At 35.9% G+C, this 24,556-nt stretch overlaps 2 protein-coding genes and 1 long non-coding RNA gene across 3 annotated transcripts in view; all 3 read right to left on the bottom strand.

Annotated features, from left to right (window-relative positions):
- Positions 1-24,556, bottom strand: part of LOC140327066 (uncharacterized) — a 58,127-nt gene that overhangs the window by 31,665 nt on the left and 1,906 nt on the right. The window lies entirely within an intron of this gene.
- On the bottom strand, positions 11,179-13,445 carry HOXC5 (homeobox C5). Its single transcript, XM_072398279.1, has 2 exons — positions 12,916-13,445; positions 11,179-12,438 (listed from the first exon to the last, which is right to left on the bottom strand). Exons 1-2 carry the CDS (start codon positions 13,382-13,384, stop codon positions 12,224-12,226), a joined length of 684 nt encoding a protein of 227 aa, XP_072254380.1. The 5' UTR covers positions 13,385-13,445; the 3' UTR covers positions 11,179-12,223.
- HOXC6 (homeobox C6) lies at positions 15,367-17,604 on the bottom strand. Its single transcript, XM_072398266.1, has 2 exons — positions 16,942-17,604; positions 15,367-16,420 (listed from the first exon to the last, which is right to left on the bottom strand). The coding sequence occupies exons 1-2, from the start codon at positions 17,339-17,341 to the stop codon at positions 16,116-16,118; spliced, it is 705 nt and encodes a 234-aa protein (XP_072254367.1). The 5' UTR covers positions 17,342-17,604; the 3' UTR covers positions 15,367-16,115.

Below are 24,556 nucleotides of genomic sequence, written 5' to 3'. Positions count from 1 at the left end.
TCAGTCTGGTAATGGATTTCAACAAAATAAATGGAGTCTGCAGTGCACAGGTGCAGGTAGGACAGTGCAAAGTTTCAAAGAGTCCAGGAGAAAGAAAGGGTACAAATATGTGGATGTATCCTTTAAAGCAAACTAACCACAATAGACATACGCAGAAATCTATCAGTCAGTTTTCCATGGGAATTCCTTTCATTCTCTCCTCTATCTGCACCAATGTGTGATGGGTCTACTTTACATTGTTGTTAGGATCTTCATACCTCTATGTTTCTTGCTTATTACTATCATGACCATGCTTATATAGAGGCATCTTATATAACCACACAGCACCAGTTGTTTGCTTCCAAGAAACAACTTTTTACTACTGCAAAAGACTATTAAAAGTTTATTTATTAGTGGATTTACCCATCTGTTCGTCTTTTTACGACAGTATGTTGACAGAACTTATCTGTGTGTAAAACTACAATTTCCTGAGAATTCCTGGATGATGCATGGTTCACAAAAGGTCATCATCATTTTGTTCCACTAAGCGATTTCATTTTTATGCACAGTATCAATCATTTATATGCTGTTTAGTATTGGGAGGTATGGGGACACTTGTTTCTGCAGGATCTGTCTAAGAGGGGATTCCCTTTGCTTTGGAGAGATTTCTATTTTGCTTAGTGGCACCAGAGAACTTTCTAAAGTACGTTCTACAGTCAGGGCAAAGGCAGCAACATGTAAGATTATTATATAGGATTTATCATATTCCCTACTCAAATTTAAACCAGAAAGATGCAGATAACTAAAAAGTTTTGGCTATCAATACACTTTAATGTGAATGTGTGTTTGCATTCCAGTCCTAGTATACCTTTTGTGAGTTCATGTACAAAGCACTTCATTAACTGAATGGAGGAAAGAAACTGGGTCAAACAGCTCACATGTGATCCTTCCTGTAATCATTATAATGAGGTGACTAACAGAGGGCCGGATGGGTGAAAATTCTTTGTGAAAAGCCATTACTACAACATAAACAGGTAGAGGAAAACTGTATAGAAACAGAAGTCCTACACACCCTGCTTTAACTACATTTCATTTTTTTCAGCCAAACAGAAAACACACAATTGCCTCCATGTTTAATATCCTATCTTTATTTAGCACCAACATACTTCAAAATAAGTCTAAAGTCATCAGGGGAGCTTACACTTTAATATCCCTACAATAGCCAAATTCTAACATTCCAAACACAGTCTTCCTGTATATTTCCCCGATGAAATACACACAAACACAGAGATAACATGCAAACTCCATGCATGAGTAGGTTTGGGAGAGCTGTAGCAAGATTCATGGCTGTGGAAATGAGGACGTTGAGATTAGGCTTTGGAGAGTGTCTAGTAATAGAAAGTTAATTATCTTTCTGTTGGGGGAACTAATTAGTTTCTTCAGTTGGCCCTTCTGCTGCCAGTAATACATACTGCATATCACTGGTGGCACATGGATTTACCAGCCAAGAGTTTGTTTTTCTGTGGACGACTTTTATATGAAAGTGATACAGACAATGTACAGAGCTCAATCGCTTCTACATTGCTAAAAATGTGTAATATCAACCTGAAAGCACTTTAAATATGCAGCTGGTTTATTCCTATGGGTTCTCAGTGTTCAGAAAATGTATGATGATTGGGGGTTTAGGTGCATTTGCATGTAAATAAATGTTCATTTTAGAATGTGGGTATGGAGTCCTATGTACTATACATAAGCAACCCTGGATAATACTTTCCAGACACTGTCGTCTTCACAGTCATGTCTCTGGGTCTCCTAATATACTGTATGGGCCAGATTTTCCTAAACTCTCCAAGACTGAAGAGTATGGTCTATCATGGGAGAAGCTGGGTGATCCAACAAACCAGGAATGGATTTTTTCAAACTCATCAGATTTGCCAGATCACCCCGGTTCTCCCATGATCATATATATTCTCCAGTCTTGGAATGCTTTAAAAAATTGGGCTCTATGTGTAGATACCACACATTCATTCTCAGCATTCTGCAGGAGCTGAACATTGGTATCCACAAAACACACCTCTGGATCTACCGCTATATAGAGATTGTAGGAGAGGACAGAAGTTTTTCAGTATAATGTTCTACACCTTAACACAGTGATTGACAGCATTTTGGATTTAAATGACCGTGAGGTCTCAGCAAGAAATACCATGCAGAAATACCTTTTCTATGCCTTTGGGGTTGCCAATCCCTAGTGACTATTTTTGACTAATGAAATATGGACAATTAATAAAGTACATTCACTATTACAAACAAAACTTTTAATACTTTAAAATTATACATAGTGGTTGTTGAATAATTCTGGTTGGAGTCTATTCAGACTCAGTTTCAGTAATCTGAGCTCCAATCTGAATTTGCTGTACTTGGTATTGATGGCTGCATTGGCTGAGCCCTACTATTTTGTCATAGGTACAGTAGGCCACCAGATGATGACAGTTGTCACTGTCCAAAGGCCAGACTAGCTGAACCTTGCTACATCTATCATTGGCAAGTAAAGCAGGGCTCATGAAAAAATACCAATTCCCACTTTTCTGACAAGTTTCTGAATCTGGTTGATTTCCCCTCATTCAATTTGACTGAATTCACAGTTACATTGTAAGTCTATCAAGTTTAACCACTAGGGAAATAAACAATTCCCAGACATAAAAATCTTTGGACATAGTTGATCCAAAACCCTGGTAACAATTTGCTCCAACAGAGCAAAAAAAAATTCCTTCCTGATTCCATGAGGCAATCGGATGTCCCTAGATCAACGGTCACTGTTATCTTTACTTTAAAGCTTTAATACTCAAGTTATATTCTGTGCTTCTAGAAACCATCCAGATTATTCTTAAAGCAACCTATAGTAGTTGCTGAAACTACTTCCTGGGGGAGCCAGTTCCCCATTTTCACAGACCTTACAGTGAAGAATCCCTTCCTTATCCAGAGCTTAAACTTCTTTTCCTCCAGACGCAAAGAGCACACTCTTGTTCTTTGTAATGATCTCAAAGTGAATAATGGGGAAGAAAGTTCTCTATGCGGACCATTTATATATTTATACAGGGTGATCATATTCCCCCTAGACATCTTTTCTCAACGGAGAATAGCTAATCTTTAATTTGATTTGAATTTTACTGTTCCAAGCACCACTATATATGAAGAAAATGTGAAAGTTAGAAATACCACCACTAAGTAGTACAGCCTTCTATATTGGATAGACTAAAGGATGAGATAATTTTTTATAAATTCTGTACACATATGCTACAGCTTTATGCTTTCTTACTAGGGTGACTTTGCTGTATGTTATCCCTGTTTTAACAGACCTCAATAGCAAAAGCATAAATTACATCCACAACTAAGCAAGTAAAAGGAAAGTCCACCTCCTGCTTTGTACATAGAACTCATTCTGGAAGAAGATAAGTAAGCCTCTAATGCTAGATATTCTCTTAGAAAGCTTGTTCTGCAAATCATGGAAATTTCATGAATGTTTATAGGTAACAAAGTTTTTTATATTAAAATGTTCAAAACTTTATATAACTTAATGCTTTATTAACTTTTAAACACAAATAAAATGAATAAAACCGACCAAAAATCATTATAGAAACTTTTTGATACCCCTTGTAGTTTCTTTTGAAGTACAACATGCATAAAGCTCTGTTATTCCAACCAAAATAACATGGTCCGTACTTGTCAAAAATAGTTTCTAGTGGGGCTTTAGGCAAAAATAAAAACACCCTTTAGATGCAGTTATGTAATAATTCATAACCATGACATATATTGCTGGAATAATTACTGACAATGCTGTAAGGTATTTTTATGTTAACATCCCACAATCCCTTTCACCAATATGAGTCTGAGTAAGTCAATCAAGCTTCATGCTCTTGCCAAACCTAACATCACTACTATGTCCTACAGTCACATAAGTGTCAGCAAAAGGAATCAATGAACGCAGTGGAAAGATTGACACTCCCAAAAGTGTTGGTTTCTGAAGAGACTTTGGTGGATGATTTCTCTTTAATGGAGCTGTCATTGGGTGATACAAGCAGCTAGAAAGGTAAGCATGCACTGTCTTCCTAACCATAGAGAAGGGATACAAAAAATTACAATACAAAAAAATTCTCTAACGATTTGATAAATTGAGCACCCTCTATCACCTGTATATAGGTAGTTTGTTGAACTGAATGGCTAAGTATATAAAAGCAGTATGCATGTTGCTAGTAGATGAAAAATGTTCTGCTCGTCCATTGTAATTCTACAGTTTTTGTCAATCATTTATCAACAAATATGATGATACCAATAGAATTGATTGTAGTTTGCATTCTCTTTTGCATAGGTAATCAATTGCTTTGGAACCATGTAAAATTTTTGTATATATTAAAAGGGCTTTAGAGTACAATTTCAGAGTTGCAAAATGTTATATAATACATTTATTCAAGCAACAAACCACTGACAGTGAGAAAACCTTGGTCAATTTTTTGTCACAAAGACAACAAGCCCAAGAAATGTATAAATTCTATGGCTTAGATACCCTGGCTGAAACGATATACTAGACAGAATGTGGATGACATATCATCAATGCAACCCAAATATGTACCGATATAAAAGTGTTTTTAGTACAGCCACTGTAAGGAGTATATGAATAACAGAACAGTCTGGGGGCCTCTGTTAAAAGGCTGTGGGCTTGTGTTGATGGGCAAATGCAGGTGCCTTCATGTTCATTGACAGGTATATTTCACCTGCAGTTATCCTCCATTTGACCTGCAATTGTCCTCCTTCCTTGCTGCATCAAACTGTTTCAAGCTTAATTTGCATTTCCATTGACAATGAGGAAAGAAGCAGTTCTGGCATGAACAAAAGCCCATTGACACAAGCCGTGAATGAGATATAGCATATGGATAGCTTGGAATGACCTTTAAGTGCCATATATAGGCTGATTATGTACCAATCCAGACTGTTTGTGTCAATAACCAGCATGATATGATAAAGCTGACTATTTAATTTTTTTAAATTTTTTTAAATGGATGGCCCAAAAATCCACTTATATATTAAACTGCTCACTTTTGTAATCACTAAGCAAACATTTTAGCTACCCTTGTACAAGCTCTAGGCCATTCTCGGAAATAAAAAAAAATAAAAAACTCATTCACAAAAGTACACCTCGCTAGACTTTTCCAAATTTTGCACTGATACAATCTAGAATCAGATTGAATATACTTTACTACTGATTTACGTGAGAAGATTAAAATGTTTGCATTGTGTATATAAATACATTATATGACAATAAATAAATAAAGAAGAAATGGAGGCATTTGCTTTCCAAAAAAAGTTTAAAACTAAATGTGAAAAAGTCCAAAGGGGGAAAAATCAAAAGCAATTGTGAAAACATGAAGGTTGTATGGTGCAAATATTCTATGCATGGTCAACTTTAATATTGGTGAGCTAATTCTTTTTACTTGATATGTTAGAACCCAGGAGTGTAAATTGCAGTGATGGTGATGGTTAACTCAAATGTAAGTATACCTAAATAGAATGTTATACTCACAAAGTCCAATGATTTACTATAAAAATATTCATCTAGTCTAAATTCAAAAATACGTGGATATAGTATTTCCATACAGAGTGATGTCCATACAATGTAATGCTATGGCCTAGCTAAGAAAGTAAGCAAGCAATATTGCAAGACAATATTTGAAGTGTAAAACATCTTGTACACAAGCTGACTGGCACAGAAGGGTTATTTATAATTATTAGGATATATATATATATATATATATATATATATATATCAACATAAGGCCACAGTGATGTTTGTATACAAGTTGGATAACACAGTAAATTGAAGCAATGTAAAGTCTGCAGCTAAGATTTGATAATGAACAATGCAAAGGTATTAAACATAATCTGTGATATAGGTTAGATTTATTTTGTAACATTTTATAAATTAGATATAGCCTAATTTACCAATTGTGTCCTAGCATAAAGCATTTTTTTTTACTTTACAGTGGGTATTGAAAAATCCATTGGATTCATATCCATATTGGAAAAGTCTTAATCTCCTAACATTTACATTTAATGGTATGAACCCTATGGGCCTGGTTTATTAAAGCTCTCCAAGACTAGAGAAGATACACTTTCATTAGTGAACCTGGGTGATCCAAAAAAGCTATGTCTTCAATAAATCCCCCCACCACTCCAAAAAAAGTATATTGCATTATTAAGTAAAAGTAATTTGAACTAAGGTATCTTTAATGTTAGCATGGAAAATGGAAAGTGGTTACAGCCACTGAAAATTACTAATACCAGTCTGGTTGCAATGCCATTGCTCTAGTGTCTATAACTGTGCTCTATACTTTTTCCAACTTAGTACAGGAGATTTCCAGGACCACACCTGCACTAAGCTATAAAAAGGCCAAGCTGTTCTCAGTGCTGCTTCTGGAACCATGGCAAGCAGCTGATTGGGGGTTGGTAGGACCCACACATATTGACATTTTGTTAAATGTAATAGAAACTGAGAGATTTCTACCTAACAATGAAACAAATTTAATATTTTGTATATAATTTATTGTGCGCTATGGAGACCATCCAATCCTGCCTTTCCTGTTCTCCAGCTACCATTTTATCAGTGGAGTATAGTATCTTTAATTTAAAGCTGAATGACAAAATACTACCGGTAATACAATGAAAGTATTGAATGTCCCTGCCAATGTTAATAGCTGGTTTATACCACAATACAGGCAGAGTAGAGCAGGCTCTTGTAGCTACTAGTCAAGTTTTCTATGTTTGAGAATAGAAGCTGAGCCTTGGAAGACACCACACTGAAATGTGTCTTTTCATTTATTGGGGTCAATAAATAATACAAGCATACTAGTAGTAGCAAAGTCCATTAACCAACTTTAACCGAACAGAATGTATTTTATGAAGAAAAACGAAAAAAAAGATGGATTGTAACTGACTACAATGGGTATTGCACTTGTGCCCCTTGCACTGGTTTATTGAATTAGTTTGGTTAACATATGTTTCTCAAATCTGCTGTGTGCTCATAGTATTTTGCTATTAAAGTAAGGGAAGCAGCTACAAGACATAGCTGAGAACTGGCTCTCTGTGTGCAGTAGATTGTAATGGTTAGTAACTATGTGCAGGTCTGCAAAGCCTAGTGATATTTTTCAGTCTGTTTGCTCTGGAAATTATTTTAAACCTGCTCTGTTTGCATGACTGCAAATGTAGATTGTAGGCAATGATAAACACTCCTCCCTCCTTGTAAAGAGGAGAGGTGTATTTTAGGAACACGTATTATTATTTGAAAGCGAAACAGCAGATTGTGTATAAGTCTTCATGCCAATGCTGTCTGGGTGCCAGTTTAGTTGAGTTCCAGCTCTCTACCCCCTCCAGACTTCTGTAAGATTTTCCTTCTTTCTTGTCACTGTGGATGAATACACCTACACTTCTACTGGGACTTGGAAAAACACACCTATACTTCTAATGGGACTTAAAAAATACACCTACACGTCTATTGTGCCAGGCACTGGGTGGCTGGGTCATGTATCCACCACTCCAAGCTGAATAGAAATAAAGAACTCCACTATCATGAATTACATTAATATATCTACATCATCTAATCATTTTTATATTCTGATTCTGAATAAAAATAATAGCTCTATATGAATAGCTGATAAAAAAAACTAATTTACTTTGTGTGTGGCCTTTGTGATTTTTTTCTTTGCTTTTACATTTGATTCTTTAAAGTTATTTCTTTTAATTGCTACCGATATCATTTAGTTTTCATTGTGACATAGTTTTGTAGTGCTTGAAACAAAAAAAAAATAGAAAGCTTACGAGTCCTTTCCATTTTAGTCCTTTCGTACAATTTATTTTGGTGTCTTGAAAATGAATACATTGTGAAAATGGCTGTTTCTATATGGAAACATCAATTCTGGCGAAATTAGTCCAATTAATTAAAAGCGGCATGCCATTCCCTGTGGTTGGTGCTGTGTCCCTGATGCAAGTTGTAACTATATTACATTCTAGCAGAGTAGACATCAATGTTATACAGCAAATGAAATACTATCATCATAAATAATCTTGTCGACAAATGCATGTTTAGAGGATGCTTTTACACAGCTGTAAGAGTTGTTAACTGAAAGTCGGGGATATATCTGTAAAGTCTGCAGATATAGTTTAAAAGATCAGAAGCAAAATTATTTTTTTCTTATATATGAGGATTGATCTGATTGCTAATGTATACATATCTACACATAAATATCTAGTTATATGCCAGATAGCTGTTACACTTTATAAGCACAAATGTGAACAGAAAAATCCGATCCGAACCTATGCAAATATAAATGCTGCAGAGAGATCTGCATTTGTCGGTGTGTGTCTGTCCAACTATTTATCTATATATCCATCTATCTATCATCTATATCAGTCCTATATATCCCAAGCTTTCTGTAACACATCTGTGTGCTCTTTGTCTGTTCAATACATCCTTTGATGTACATTTGGCCTGAAACCATGCTGAAAATATCCAAAGTATTTACAACACTAGCCTCAAAAAGGAAAACCCGTTTGTTGAGCTCTGCACACAACTCTGAGCTCACCTGGAGAACTCCTAATGACTTTGGGGGAAGAAGGAGTTGAGTAGCTGAAACATATGGTAAGAGAGATCGTGACTAGACTGCATGAAACATTGGGGTCCTGGAATACTAACATTATATAGAGCTAATATAAAGTTATAAATATATTTATTGGGTCCCTTTATGTGCATGTTCCTATATCAGAAATGTTCTCTAACCCAATTATGCTGCTGTACATTACTGCCAATGTATTCTGCTGTCAATCACCCAGGGTTGGAGAGCTATGAGCTCTCATGAGTTAAATCCACAGACATCTCATGATAAACGTTCGCAGACATTGCGCATGCACTTCTATACCACTAACTTTCTTCAAGCCTACAAACTTTGAGTACAGTACATGATTCATATATCACAGTGTGGATGAAGTCTGATAAGTTACCTTGCAGTCACTCCCTTTTCTATGCATCAAATACAGAACACCTAGCAAGGTTCCTGACAGCTGTATATTCATCCAATTCTTAGAACATTTTCTAAAATCTTAAATATGTGAGATCAAGCTAGGCAAACTCATCTATACCTGAATAAAAGTCGGATTCACTAAATAAACAGAACTTTGCAAAAAGAAGAACAAATGATGCACCCTTTAAATGCAAAATAAAAAAAATACTGATTATATATTAGTAATGATATGAAGCTGAAACGTTACCTTAAATCCTATATAGATCTAAGAGAAGGGGAAAGAAGTGGCTCCATTTGGCTGTGGTGCTTTTGGCTGATGAACCCTGATTCTCAGCTTTCACAAGGCGACGTAATCCACACTAAACGCCTTGTCCCACTGTCCTAGCATTAAAGAGACCCAGCAGCTGCGATGGTGGACAGTTAAGATTATATATGATGTAAATACATTGTAGCTTTGTCAGCTCCCCCAAACCATAAAACTTACTTTAATGACATCACGTGCTCCAGGAGAACCATTCAGGGTCTTTCCTTATGGCCATCCACATAAATAACCTTTCAAAACTTTTAAACTACTAAATTCACATAGAATAGAAGCCAGAAGTATTTGCACTAATGTTCTCTCTTAAACTAAATGCAATGTCTCACAAAGACATGGACTTATCATTTTATTAATCTTTTTGCCTAGGTAACCTTTTCTAAAATAGAGGTCACAGTTTTTACAGGAAAGGTAAGTGGCCTTTTTCCCTTCGACGTTTTTTTCTTTCCAATTTTAGCCTTATTTTCTGGCAGATGAGTCAGATATAGAAAAGACCGGTGTAATTGTGTTATGATTCAAGTCCAGCTGTCAGCTATCTTGGCAGTCTGCAGCAAAAAGTCTACCTGATCACAATTTAGTAAGGATGATTTTGCTTTGAGTGTGTTGTCTAGAGTTTTTTTTTTTACTTAAAATGTTTGTATAGGGATGGCCTAGGGTAAAATGAGTGTGCATTTGTAATGTAAGCTTGGATTCACATTCAGTTCCAAAAGTTTCCTAGTCTGGAGCTGTACTGGTCTCCTTCAGTACACTGAATTAATATTCCCTGACATGTGTGGCTACTGTCTAGGTGCACGATATCAGGGTTGTATAGAGTTGCAGCGAATTTTGTGAATTAGAACTGTTGACAGAAGTGACATCCCTAACTTCAGAATTTTGGGGTTTGTAAGGATTGGATAAATGGTAAGGCTTGGGTTCTGGATGGATGACGTCACCACAAAGACAGGGGACATTGGGGAGCTGAAGGTGGCTGTCATATATCAACAACATCAGAAAACCCAGCCTGACAAATAATCTATAGCTGACTACATTTTACACCAAAACCACAGCACAAGCTAATTACAGGCAAACCATAATACACACGCTATTATTTTCAACAATGTGTAATTAGACATTTTAAAAAATGTTCAGCTCTAGGAATCATCATCAAAGGGTTTTTGGCTTCCAATATCAGGAAGCTCCTCTTTTGTCCCAACGTGTAACGGAAGTGCCATAAAGTTTTATGGTGCTCTTAACTTATTCAAAGCATTTGTCTCCACTGTAAATAGTTCTCCAGGCCAGATTACAGATTACAGAATCGGATCATTTTCTCAAGACATGATCTTGGGGTAAAATTGCACACCAAGTGAACCAGTTTGTCCATGTGTGGGATTTATAAGATTTCTAGAGGCACACCTCAGGTCATCATACAATCTTGATTCTGCCCCATAACAGATTTCAGGAAAAACAAAAAAGGTATGTCATTTATTTTAGCCTAATTTTGCTTTGACATAAATTCATCTTTGCTCGTTTGGTTATTTGTATATTTACGCAGCGTTAGACATATATGTTAGTAAGAAAAGGGCTGATGGATAGTAAAAATATAAATATCTACATCTTAATTTAGTGATACATAAGGATGTATTCATTTCTAATCTGTACGTACCCAATAATATGCAGTTTTAGAGTCTAACTCCATCACCTTTATATTTTACCTAATTTATATGCGATTCTGTCACTTCTGTGCTCATTTCTAAGGGTATTTTTTAGAAATTGGTTCCCTATTTCACTGGCCAGAAATATGAAAGAAAAACATAGCTGTTACCACAGATTCATCTGTTATATTACTTGCAGTTTATTCAATATGACAAAATATAAGATTCATGATTTTCACATATGAAACTGAAACCAATAAATATATGAGTTACATTATCGCATAAAACTGGCTAAAAATGATTATATTAAACAATGAAGTACAAATTGTTTTATACACTTCAGCATTTATAATGCAAAATAAGGAAAAGGTAAATGTAAAAAAACACAATAAATTACACATGAAAATAATTCTGGCGATTTGTTCCCTTCCAAAATGCCAAAATTAGACAAAATAAATCCTGCTCACATACATTGTATAACTAAGTATACCATAGTGTGTGGGCAAGGGGTATTAGGAATAGGTGGCCACATATTTGACCCTAAGGGAAAAAAAAACATAAACACTACTATTAAAATGAGACAAAAAACAAATTCACGCTGTAGTGTGTGACACGTATGGGTTTTTTTAAGACTATACAAGTGCATGGACACAATTTTACACACTCGTGTGTGTATGTACAATACTATACAACAAATGGCAAAGTTTCAGCTTGAAACTTTATACTTGTGTTTTCTATCGCTTATATTTTCCAATTCTAACTGCTTGGCCAAAGATATGACCCCTATTATAATAAGCACAATATAATACAGCCACTCTTTGCCTGCCCTTTTCAGCCTAGTATCCCAATTAGCATTTTTTTTTCCAAAGAACTTTCTATGACCCTGGACAGATTGCACAGTTAGTACAATGACGCCTGGGCTAGTAAACTATACAAGGAGCTGCCTAAACATTTTTATTTCCTCCACATTTTACACCTCGAAACTGACATTAGTCAAAATAATACACTTAATGGATAAAATACAGATCTATACACTATTTTGCTTTTCAAAATATAAAGAGGGGGGAGAAGTGTCTTGTGTTAGAGGTGTTAATCAACCCAGAATCCCTGTAGTTATTTTACCTTCCCTTGATCCCATCCACCTCCCTTCACACAAAAGGCAAAAAAAAAAGTTTCTTTAAGTAGATGTAGTAAAACTAAGTTTAAATATCTAGCTCCTTTGAGATCGCCATTTAAAGGGAGTCTTTGCTTTTGACTTTACAATCCTTCTTCCACTTCATCCTTCTGTTTTGGAACCAGATCTTGATCTGCCTCTCGTTTAAACATAAGTTGTTGGCTATTTCAATGCGCCTGCGACGTGTCAGGTATCTGTTAAAATGGAATTCTTTCTCTAGTTCCAGAGTTTGGTATCGGGTGTAGCTTGTCCGGGAACGTTTGCCATCAGTTTCTAAGGAGGAGAAGTCAGTAGGGGTATATCAATATAGCACAGAAAAATAGTAATAAAAAAACACAAAAAAAAAATGTCTAACACTGCGGGACCTAACACACTCCATGCATTTATGTACATCAACATGCAAATGTTTATTACAGAATAAAGTTACTTTAGCAAAATTGTAACTATCCCACCTTAGCAAATTAACTAAACAAGTGTATATATTTTTTTTCTGTAAAAAAATCATTTTTCCCCTTCTCCCTAAAAAATGGAATTATTGTCTTTTCTACACGTTTTGTTCCTATGATCCAATTATGCTGTCATAAATTTGGACGTCTATAGCCTGTAAGCCTTTTAGTGGACAGTTTTACGAGCAATTGATGCCTAAGTCGTAAAATTTACGACCTCGGGTTTTTTTTATTATTTGCCCCGTATGGCCTATAAAAACCAATGCAAAACCCTATGAAACAAAAGCGAGAAGTGAAAGTTTACCATGGCTCATGTGCAGTTTGGTCATCCAGGGGTAGATTTGGGGTGGTTGCTGCTGCTGCTGTGGCTGCTGTGGTTGTTGCTGTCCTTGTGGAGTTGTTTGTACCGGCTCAGATTTGATGTTCTCAATCCCTTTAGATCTGTCCTCCAACGAAGTGTTCCCCGCTTTCTGATTGTAAATCCCAGGGCTGAGGGCACCTTGATCTCCTCTACCCAGTGTGTGCCCCGAAGTGCCCATTACATTACAGGAAGGCCGATCAGAGTTTGTAGTGGGGTTTGAAGGCATGTCCAGACCGTTTAGAGAGTTTGAAGAACCAGGAGAAGGGAATGTAATGCTCAGATCCAACCCACTGTAGCAATACCTGGATGAAGGGACTTCGGATACAGATCCATAATTCCCATAACTTTGCATGGAATAGGCTGGAACATTTTGACTCTGCTTATAGAATGAATTGGCTACGTACGAGCTCATGGCTGATTATTATTATTATTATTGTTATTTTTGCACCCTTTGATTAGGCTTGATTTGTGGCCCTTTGAAGTTCAGGGGTTTTGTTCTCTAAAGTGCAGAATTTATAGCTGGGGAATCCTCTTTCTTTATTCTATGTGCTCTGCCCAAATATGGGATGTTTAAATAGAATCACGTGACTCTGTTGGCCAGTCATAAATTTGGCTTGATGACCCCAGGAGGTTATTGATGGAAGCCTGTGAAACGTATCTGATATGTTGGCAGAACAAACTAAAGGCCCCAAGTCGAAAACGAAGACAATGAGGCCACAGCGTCACCTGGTGCCAGTAGGGTGGTAAAGCGCCTGCTAAATATGGCTGCATCGGGAGCCACCATTGGTGTGCTAGGTCAATGGGCGACCAACTAAATCTGGATTTTATTCTTTATAACAATATAACTATATTAATAATTTATTTACAACATCGTTGACCACCCACTGAAAAATTAACTTAATGGTTGCAAATTCCCCCAAGGCACTTAAAAAAAAAAAACAAGGGATCATTGCGCATTTTTTAACCTTTTACGGAAAATCCACTGATCTAGCCTTTAAATTTCTTATATTTGCATATTAATTTCTGGCTGCTGCTTAATGGCTTGTTATTGTGTGTATATTAATTAAAAATCTGGAGCCAACAGAAATTACAGATCATGTCCCACCCAAAAGTGACTTTCTATGTAAAGATCATATATAATAGAGAATATTTCCCCAGATCTCCTTTCCATATATTCACAAATTACACACCGCATCTGATAAGACAAAACACACACACACGTGTCTTATTAGATGTCAGATCTGTGTGTCTTTCTTTGTTCAGTCTGTTTTTTTGGTCTGCTAGTTGAAATGCAGATCCCTATCTAGCAAAGCATCTCCTAAACATACGTGTGCAATAAATATTTGTGTTTTTGATCACTGGAGAGAAAGTTCAGGTCTCTGGTTCTCTGTTGCGCTTGAAAGATCAGAAGTCTGCAAAAATCACTTTATTTGGTCAGTGAAAAAAAATTAAACGTGGTATCCGGGTTGAATACTTCACTTTCCTCTCTAAACACATGCTAATGTAATGGAGATGGAATTTTTTTTCTGGAGGTACAGATCAAACTATTCTCCATATATATAATATTTATTTCAAGGTGAAAAGTTCAGCGGGCATAGAATTGGATTAACTGTGATGGCTGCAGAGCCTAAATTTAATATAGTCGAAGAAAGTGGAATTAACCTAATACCCCCAAGGTTTTTCTATAGGAATATATTGGCCGAGTGGATTTTATTTACATGTATATTTCTAAATATTAATTATATGGATGCTAATTTTTACCATAAACTAGAACTAGAAATATTGGATAGAAATGTTTTTTGTTTGTTTGCTTTTCTCTTTTTTGCTTTTCTCTTTGTAAATGAAATTGTTTGTAAATCGTTTTGTCTACGAATATGATAGATTTCATTACATGCAGCTACATGGTTATTACTAAGTCTTTGATTATAAAGATTTTTTACATTGGTGGTTGGTGGTGACAGTAACTTAAGGCTGTTGGATTGCATATTCTGCAGAATGCCGTGAGTAGTTTTCATACTGATGTGCCTATATGATGTGTGTTTTATCTATATATTTGTGGGTACTTGCACCAGTGGGTTGTGCCCCCTACCATTAGGTACCCAGGGTCCAGTATGACCTGGTACATGAAATCCAGGATCACCAGTCCCTATGAAAGGCTTGTTTCCTGGGGGCGCATGTTTTACACAGACAATGCACGTGTTTCGGAAGTTAGAATGAATGCAGCATAATATATCTTTATTGTAGTAAGGAATAGAGGCACAAAAGATCTAATAGACAAGAGTGAGCTTTTCTGATCATTGTCAATGACATTGTACACAAAGCGTTGACATGGTGCAAACTAAAGAAAACAGGAGGAGGATTTCCAGGCAATGAAAACGTACAACCTTGTAAAAATAATATCAATTTTATTAAATACTCAACAGTTTGTCCATAGGACGTGATCTTTATACATAGTCAGTGAAACACGAGAAAGTAACCATTATTCTACAGCTAGGAAACTTCATTTTACGAGCTAATATTGAACATTGCAGTGCTGACATAAATATAAATACTGACACCACGGGCACAATGAAAAATAAGATTCACACGGTAACTGTCACAGTATGGAATATGGAAGATCATCCAAAGAATCGTTTTGAATACAGTCAAGCTAGTTTTTATTTTTGGAGGGGGGAATGGTATATTTGGGTGGAAGAGGGATTAGGAGAGTTTCTTGGGAGATATGAATCTCTTCACATTAGAAGTGTGCAAGCCCAATTCCAAACACACACACATACAGGCAACGTCTGTCACAGGATTCTTCTCCCTTTGTTTGCAGGCAATGTTTGTTTACAAGGAAATGTGTGACTTTGGAATACTGTCTTTTGTTAAAAGTTGGAGAACAACATAACACAGAGACTCAAAGCCAAAGAAATAAATGGTGGACACAGGCTGGCCAAAGCTCACACTTTTGCAGGTCTTCTATTCCCTCAATGGATTCATCTAGTCCACAAGTGGCTTGTAGAAAAAAAGATGGGTTTCTATATATTTGATATATTTCTATATTTGTTTCCGTAATGCAGCCCATCCAAATGAATTCTGCCAGCTGAGGGGGTGGAGGAATAGTAGAAGGGAGTAGAGGGATGTTAGTGGAAGCCCCCCATTCACTCTTTGGGTTGGTCTTCTGTCTCTTCTCGCTTCTCCTCTTTCCCCCCGGCCAGGCTGTCAGCATTAGCCCCACTGCCCCCAGTCAGGGTAGATGTGAGGTTACTTTCCTTTTTCCACTTCATCCTCCTGTTCTGGAACCAGATTTTGATTTGACGCTCTGTTAAGCAAAGTGCGTTAGCGATTTCAATCCTCCTGCGCCGGGTCAGATAGCGGTTGAAGTGAAATTCTTTCTCCAGCTCCAAGGTTTGATAACGGGAGTAGATTTGGCGACCTCGCCTCCTGTCCGTTCCATAGCCCACCCCTAGGGATTCAGACACAAGACAAACTGAGAATAATTAGTGAGAAAACCCTCAGTCATACATATATTAGCAAAATACCTGCTTGTACCCCTGGACCACCCTAATACCCTGTCCACCCCTGAATAACACATATAAAAGAAACTAATTAATATGCACATCGCACTGAGCTAAAACAATATCTTTCAACAATAAAATAGCCATCTATCAGCTAATAAAAAAGTAAAGTATTTTTATTTAACTTTTAACCCCCCACCAAAAAAAAACAAAAAAAAAAAACAAACATCGTTGAACTTTATTGCATATATTTGAAAGTCTCAACGTCTTTTAATTAGAAAGCACATAACAAGCCATATTTGCTTGCAACAACTTAACAAATAAAAGGCCTATAACAGCAACTGTGAAAGGAACTACTTTATTGCTTTTATGAGGCCATAAAAAAAAGAACTGAGCCTGTTCTGCTAGGGAGATGATCGTAAAGATCGTTCAGTTTATTTAATTTATATCTTCAAGCTGTAAAACTTACCACTATGGGAGTTCATGCGCTGCATCCAAGGATAGATCTGTATGCTAGTTTTCTGTTCCTGGACATTGGTTCTGTTTTGGTCACTGTTAAAATCCTGTGCAATTGAAGTCTGTGTATTGTGTCCCATAGAATTCTGCCTGCAGCTAGTAAGCATGTCCTTTTCCTGGTAAAATGCATTAGATCCATACTCATAGGGGCCCCGGCTGGAGCTGAAAACAACATTATCTTGCGGTGTGTAAAATGGTGAAGAGTAGATCCTATTTTGAGCAACCGCTGCTCCATAAGTGGAAAAATGCCTAACAGGGTCATAGGCAGTTGAATTAAGGGCCACATTTGGTATAACTTCTTGGCCACTAGCTAAATGGCAGGATAAAGAGGGGTTCGTGAAATAGGAATTCATATCTTCTCCTTTACCTGCCTGTAAGATTTCTTTAATATTTATTTCTGTCTCCAGTTTGTAGTCTGAACTAGATTGTTATAGGGACGGCTCCACTCCAGGACAGACAAAATGACAAAGTCAGCTGACCTGCCTGGAGCCAATAGGAGGCGAGATGTCAAGAGAGGAAAAAATTGGTTTTGCTTGTGTTGATTCCCTAGCTGAAAGTATACATTCAAAGTAAGTCTTAGAATTAGAAATAGAAAATTAGTTTGGGAGGAGGTAAAAAAAATCTTCAAGTGTTTGGGACTAGGAGCAAGTCTCCAGAGAACGCGGCAGTTTAAATCCGATTTACATTTTATCCCCATAGAATTTCACGTTCTTCTTAATAGAATCTAATGTATGCAAAATCATTGGAACTTAGCAGACATGTAATACCCATAGACGTGTGCATAGCGAGAGGCTACACCATGCAGATATATATACATATAATAAATATATATATATAGCTATATAAGTATATATATAAATATATATGTATGTGTGTGTATAATAATAAAATCACTTCCCTATATATGTACACGTTTATACATCCATTATATCTTGTACAGTTATTTTACTTAATATTTATTACTGAATATTTAATGCAAACATCAAATATTATTTTATGAGGACAATTGCACACTTGTAATACTTTTTTCACATACATAAATATTTATTATGCATTTAGTACCTTTAGGTTATCATTCATTAAAACACTCTTACCTGGACCCCCCCCCTTTTTTTTGGATTTTGTCCACAGCTTGTTTTATGTATGCTTTGTAATCACGTATTAATTAATGTTTCAATATTAGGAATGTAACATTGCGGCAAGTAATATAATTGCATTGCTCATCCCATTTTAGTCTATATACTTTATGTTTAGCCCCTGTTGTCTTTGCTTGGCTGCTTTATAATTAGAAAGCTTTAAACCGTGATATTCATGTGTGTCTTTTGTAGACTGAGAAGGTCTGATGAGATCACAGGAAATATAAAAGCCACAATGCCCTGAGAAGGGGTCTGAACATAGAAGATTGTAATGTGTTTATTGTTACACATGTAGAAAGTCATTTTGTGTATTGAATGTGCCCATCTATGACATCTTAATGTCCTAGCTTAGAGAAAAAAATACTAATAATAACAACAACAATAATTACAATAAAAAGCACAGAATTGGTGATGGTAATAAGAATGTGGTCCCTGAATTCCTTGGACAATGACATTGTGAGTGCAGTTGCTAGAACACTCTCTAGCTATTTCTAATGGCTACTATTTGTGAAAGTTACAAACAGCAATATTTTTTCAGGGCTGAAGAGAAACCCGGATGCTGAAGGATTTTACGATCTTTTTCCTGTGACCAACAAAGCGAAATGGTGGCTGTAAAGCCATAAAGATGAGAACAGAGGAAAAGGGGTCGTTTATTGCCCTGGTATAACACCAACAGTCCCTTGAGTGCAGGCAACAGCTAAAAAATAAAGTTTAAGCAAAATAAAACGACCATTTGAGGCAGAGATTATACAAGCAATGCGTGGGACACCCTCCTGCAAGAAAGGTTTGTGCAACAAAATGTCTATGGTTATAGCAGGGGTGTTATTCAGTACATTCACATCTAAAAAAAAGGTGAGGGTGGGGGCATATGTTTTAATAAACAGAAATTCCTTATTGTTTTTTTTATAACGTTTGTTTTTCTGTGTGAGAACTCTGGTAACCCACTATCAAAATTTGCCAGCAGCTGGCACCATTTTTTTTACCTAAAGCAGATGTTTTATAGCAAGTTATTTAATGCTAGGAAGTGCATAGATATGTTATTTCTTTGCATTCCTCTCCGTCTGAGTGTAACATATATAGAACGAATCTCTTTGTTTCTAATGTGTACAAATATTGCATATATATATATATATATATATATATATATATATATACACATATTCTATATACATACATGCATACATTTGTATAGCACAACCTATCGATCTTCTCGTTGCTACTATATTATAATGGTAGGGTTTGCAGCTGGATGTTCCTCCCAAGATTGTAGTGTTCAGCTATAAACCATTTGATTGCTTTTTAGAGTCTTATTTCATTGCCCACTTATCAGCTTATCTCGTATTTATTGTATAGTATGGATGGGATTTGCAGTAAAACCAGTGGGCCCCCAGCCGCTCAATCTGCTTTTGCTCTTGTTATGATATTATAAGGATTCTCATTCTCTCTCACTTTCCCTCATTCTCTCTCTTTCCTTCCTGTGCTCATTTTTTTTTTTTTTTTTTTTTTTTTAATTTTTTTCTTTCCCTTTATTTCAAACATACAGAAAAGTGCAAGGATTGTTTAGGAAGAAAGGACTTTGGTATTTAAGAGATTTCACCGAGCCAGTTGTAGGCTATAATAATGCCTCTCTTAGAAGAGAAAGTTAAGTGTTTTATTACATCTATAAGCAAAGGGCAAGCCTTAAAGCACTCGTCGATTTATGGGGAGTAGAAAACTGGCTACCACATGCAACTTGAAGCAACAAAAGGAAACCATGGTTTAGGCAATTTCATCATAGCAAATTGGGGAAAAAAGATTTAAACTATCAATAAACTAGCTGTTTGACTATATATTCCTAACAGTAGCTGGGCTACTGTGGTGTGCCACGGATAACTTAAAAACAACATATATGCTATATTCCATTCCAGTTCTACATGTAGTTGTAATTGCCTTCAAGGTATACTCTGTAAAAATCCAATCCCAGCATAATTATGTAAACTCAGCAGAATATAATAGAGCAGATGTTTATGAATCCACCCTAGTGTACTGGAGTCATAGCTGCGTGTACTTCTTTCTCTATTTTCCCTTAAGACTAGTAAGTCTTCTTAACCAAACAATGTCTGCTAAACAAGATTTCTGGAACCACAGGTATGTAGATCAATTGATATCTATCTATCTTTATTTTTTAATCCATTGCATTTTCTCTTCATGTTCATAATAACATTGAATAATGGATGGCTCTGCTTTAATTTATGTAATTTACGGATTGATTATCTGCTGGAAAATAACCTGTGAAATAATTGCCTCAACACACGTGTTTTCTATATCCTCCCCAATTAAAAGAAGGAAACAGAGTTTCTGAAGCCAAAGTACCCCTTGTCACAGTAAATTTCAGCACTTTAACTGGTTACAAAAAGTCTTCCTATGTTAACGAGTGAATGGGAATATTTACATATTTACACTGTGCTTGCAATAAACACATAAAATGGTATCATGCTATAAATATGGAGCTATATTTAATCTATATAAACTTAAACGCCATTTTTGTTTTATATTTTGCCTTATAAAATGAGATTGTAAATCTGTAGACTTTCAGTTCGGACTTGAATGAGAAGTTAGAATACTTATGTGTAATTAATAGTGAGTTGTATTGTTGGACATCACATAGCCGGGATAAAAACACTAAGCACCTTTCTCTTCACCTTTTTAATTTATATTTGTAATTTACAGCCCATCTGGCCGCATGCGTTTTATTTATTTATGACCTTGCATTGAGCTCAGTACCTTCATTAAAGCTGCAGAACGTTGACTGAGTGCATTACCTGCCAGCGTCTTATTAAAGTCATCCTATGTAGCTGGGGGTATCTGGGGCTGTGTGATTTGATTTTTTTGTTCATATTTCAGGGGTTTAGGGAGACCCAGATTAGAGATTCAGGGATTTACAGAATGCATTCTGCATGTTTGATCGATCTATGCCATGCTCTGTTTTTAATGTAATTTTCTTAAGTGTCTCTGGGCTACACTGGAATTTAATCCAACTCTAATCCTGAAAGTAATCTAGGAAACGCTCAGTATGAAAAAGCCTATCGTCAAATTAAACTGGCAAGAAAAGAGTTAAGCCATAAATTAGACTGATTTCAATGCGTATGAGTATGTTTAACGCTGGGTTTACTCAAACACAAGAACCAGGCAGACACATGTACAGAAAAAAATACACAAAGCCTACAAAGTGTATCCATTCACTTTCTAAATAAAAATCTCATGTTTACTGATACTACACACGAGGAGGAGACTCGACCCTGGACCATGGCCAAAGTTTTTTAAAGCTTAGAACTTGAATCTTTAGGAAAAAAAAAAACTTTTAATGAAGAAATAAACTGATCAGAGAACAATTACTGCCTATGCAGCCCAACAATACTACTGCCTGTAACAAAATGTACATTGTATTTTCTGCAATTTATGTGGTATTGCTAGTGGGATTTTGCCGTCTGGACTGTGGAAAACGTTTACATTTAACATTGTGCATCAAACATGTTATCTATATAACACGAACAAAACTTTTATGTTCGTTGGAAAACTAGATCCCATATGTGATTAAACATAAAAAAGAGATATATACAGTATATTAATGCTTGCATTTTTCTATTTTTGTACAGGAAGTGTATTGTATCATCTGGAAACCAAAGCTGAGCTGAAAATATGTGAACTCCGATTTTCTGTCTGGACTAAATCAACTTTTTTTTGTGAATATAATATTGCTAGTAGCATGTTTTTGTTAACTGTGGCCAATGGTAAAAAAATGTGCTGTTTTTGTCTTTTAAGTTGTATTAAACCCGATTGATCATAATATAATTAAGTCATTGTGTCGCAAAAACAAGAAGTTTAAAAGTCCTAAATATACTGATACTTGTATAGAACATGTTTCTATGGAATTCATACAGAACTGTATTTTATGATGTAAAAACACACAGTTAATATTATTCTTTAACATACCCTTACTTAAAAATGCACAACTGTTAACATCACATGGGCTTTATATCGCTTTTACATGTTTGAGAGCTGTCTGCTATCAGATTACAAGAGAGATTTATTTAATATAACACTGTTGTGTTGGTCTGTGGTGTGATGCTTTTTAATGCACGAACCACAGGATAAATGCTACATTACGATCAGTAGATCATTTTTATGTCTCCTGCAAAGATTTCACACTCACATGTGATCTGACAATATTATGTTCTGTCTAAATAAAGTCTGCTCTTTCAGTGCAAGTTGTGCATTTTTTTGTATCTTACTTTATGTCATGTCCTGGGCAGAATATTGCACCAAAAAGCACATTGCAAACAACTTTGTCAATGCTTCTTACTACTGGGATAGTCGGTGGTTTTATAGAAAAAATACAGGGGAAAAACACCCCTATGCACCTGTTTCATAATAAACTTCACACATTGCAAAAAACCTATAAAAAAATAAGGAATTAAAAATATTTCTGGCATTGCAATGTGAGCCTGAAAATTCCAGCAGAGATCCTGCTGACCAGTGCAGAGGGGATGAGCTGGCTTAACAGCTTTTGGTCACTTGGTGGCAGTATATAAACAAACAAACAATGATATCCATGGGACTAAACCACAAACCACAGAGGGATACAAACTTCTCTTCTGCTGCATCACAAGGCCCCCAAAAAAACAATAGTCATATATAAATGCATGACCCCAGAATGCATGGGGCACAGTATAAACATGGATAACAGCAATACATAGACCAAAATTTCACTCTGATCTGTAAAGATTGTCCTTCTATAAAGCATTATACCCCATCCATCCCTATGGATTGCAGCAATTTGACCCCTCAGTTGCTGCCTGTTCTAATAAAGCACAAACCTGCAATTCACATTTCGCCATGAACATCTCATTGAACTCATTATTTTTCATTGTGTGCTTTTTTATGGTTATTACTGTATTTATACATTTGGAACTACGACTGTAAATTTAATAACCGGATTTAAGCAAGGAAGTAAGCAGGGGAATCTTGCCAATAAATATAGCAAGTGAACAGGCGAGGCAATACTCTCATTTTCTTATTAACTTACCACTCACTTCAATAAATACGTTGTTATTTTTGTATTTGAGCGTTTTACTGCCGGCTCAAACAGCAAAATGAACAAATACATCGAGAGGGCATAAAATATTCATAGACACCAAGAATATTTAACACCAAATTGTGTTTTCTATCTGTAAAAACATTTACAGAATGCCAGCTAGAATGCACTTAAATACAATAAAAACGACATTATTTTAAAAGGACAATTTAAAAATTCTCTTTGTGCATAGTGCCGTACTGCATACCACAGTGGTGTAAATCATTGCACAAGCAAAAGAAAAAAATAGTTTTACAATGTTGCAGTGGAGAATACAGCCAGCCCTTAGTGCAGACACACACACGTGTAGTCCTGCACACACCCAGACAGACAAATAGATAAGAAGACTGACAGACAGGAAGGCAGACAGAGATACATAGATAGAAAGATACTTGGATAAATTGATTCTAGTAATAAGAATAATGCTAGATAAAAAAACATAAGTAACAAAAAAATCTGTTCACATAGCACAATTTTTATATATTCAGGATATACAGGATAGATATCATTGATAGAATAAAGAAAGAAAGAAAGAAAGAAATGGTATGTTGGTAATCTGTGCACTATGGCATACTAAATAAATATTGTATCTTTTCTTTAAAAAGAATATATATTTGGTTCTCTTAAAGTCATTTAGCTTGGTAATTTGCCTGTGCAGCATCCTAGCTTGCAGTATAACACAGATTTATTTAATTACCACTTTTTACAGAAGTCTGTTCTCATGTAACTCCCCAATCAGCCTAATCTGAGTATGTGCTATGGAACAAGAAGAAGTAGAAGAAAATGTCCTTATATCAGAAGCCTTATATATATGTGTGTGTGTTTGGTGAATGAATAAATAAAAAATATCTGGTAAACAAACTGGTTTGTTTACTGTGTTAGAGAATGAATAGCCAAAGGTACAAGTCAATATAAATGGCCAGCTTTATTATACTCATTTACTGTTCTCTAGTGCTATGTAATAGCGTGTAGGTAAAGCATGTAATTTATTTCAATAGAGTTTTATTCGGAAAACTCAGAAGAATGTATAAATCACCATTACATTCCTGATATAAAATGTTTCTGTCTGCTGCAGCCTTATGAGAGATGGGCCCTGGTTGAGCTCAGTGAGAAATCGATACATTGAAATAATGTTTGGGGGATTTCAAACATACAGGCCTCACATTACTGAAAATGAAATGGCCTGGGGTGGGGGTGGGGGCAGCCTGCAAATGTATAAAGTAGGCCTGCAATTATAATAAAATGTGATAGAACACCTCCACATGAAGAATTTATATATTCTCAAGAAGTCAGATTTAAAAAAGCAGCACACAGCCCGC

Source organism: Pyxicephalus adspersus, chromosome 1 (genome assembly GCF_032062135.1).
Source record: "Pyxicephalus adspersus chromosome 1, UCB_Pads_2.0, whole genome shotgun sequence".
NCBI classification, from domain to species: domain Eukaryota; kingdom Metazoa; phylum Chordata; class Amphibia; order Anura; family Pyxicephalidae; genus Pyxicephalus; species Pyxicephalus adspersus.
The sequence above is the reverse complement of the archived record's forward strand: the minus strand, read 5'-3'. Positions and strand labels throughout refer to the sequence as shown.

Excerpts from the sequence above, each read along its gene's own strand:
- HOXC5 (XM_072398279.1), bottom strand. The coding sequence starts at position 13,384 with ATGAGCTCGTACGTAGCCAATTCATTCTATAAGCAGAGTCAAAATGTT. Across the intron at positions 12,439-12,915 it reads CAAACTGCACATGAGCCATG|AAACTGATGGCAAACGTTCC; the intron begins GTAAACTTTCAC and ends TCTCCTCCTTAG.
- HOXC6 (XM_072398266.1), bottom strand. The coding sequence starts at position 17,341 with ATGAATTCCTATTTCACGAACCCCTCTTTATCCTGCCATTTAGCTAGT. Across the intron at positions 16,421-16,941 it reads GCGCATGAACTCCCATAGTG|GGGTGGGCTATGGAACGGAC; the intron begins GTAAGTTTTACA and ends CTGAATCCCTAG.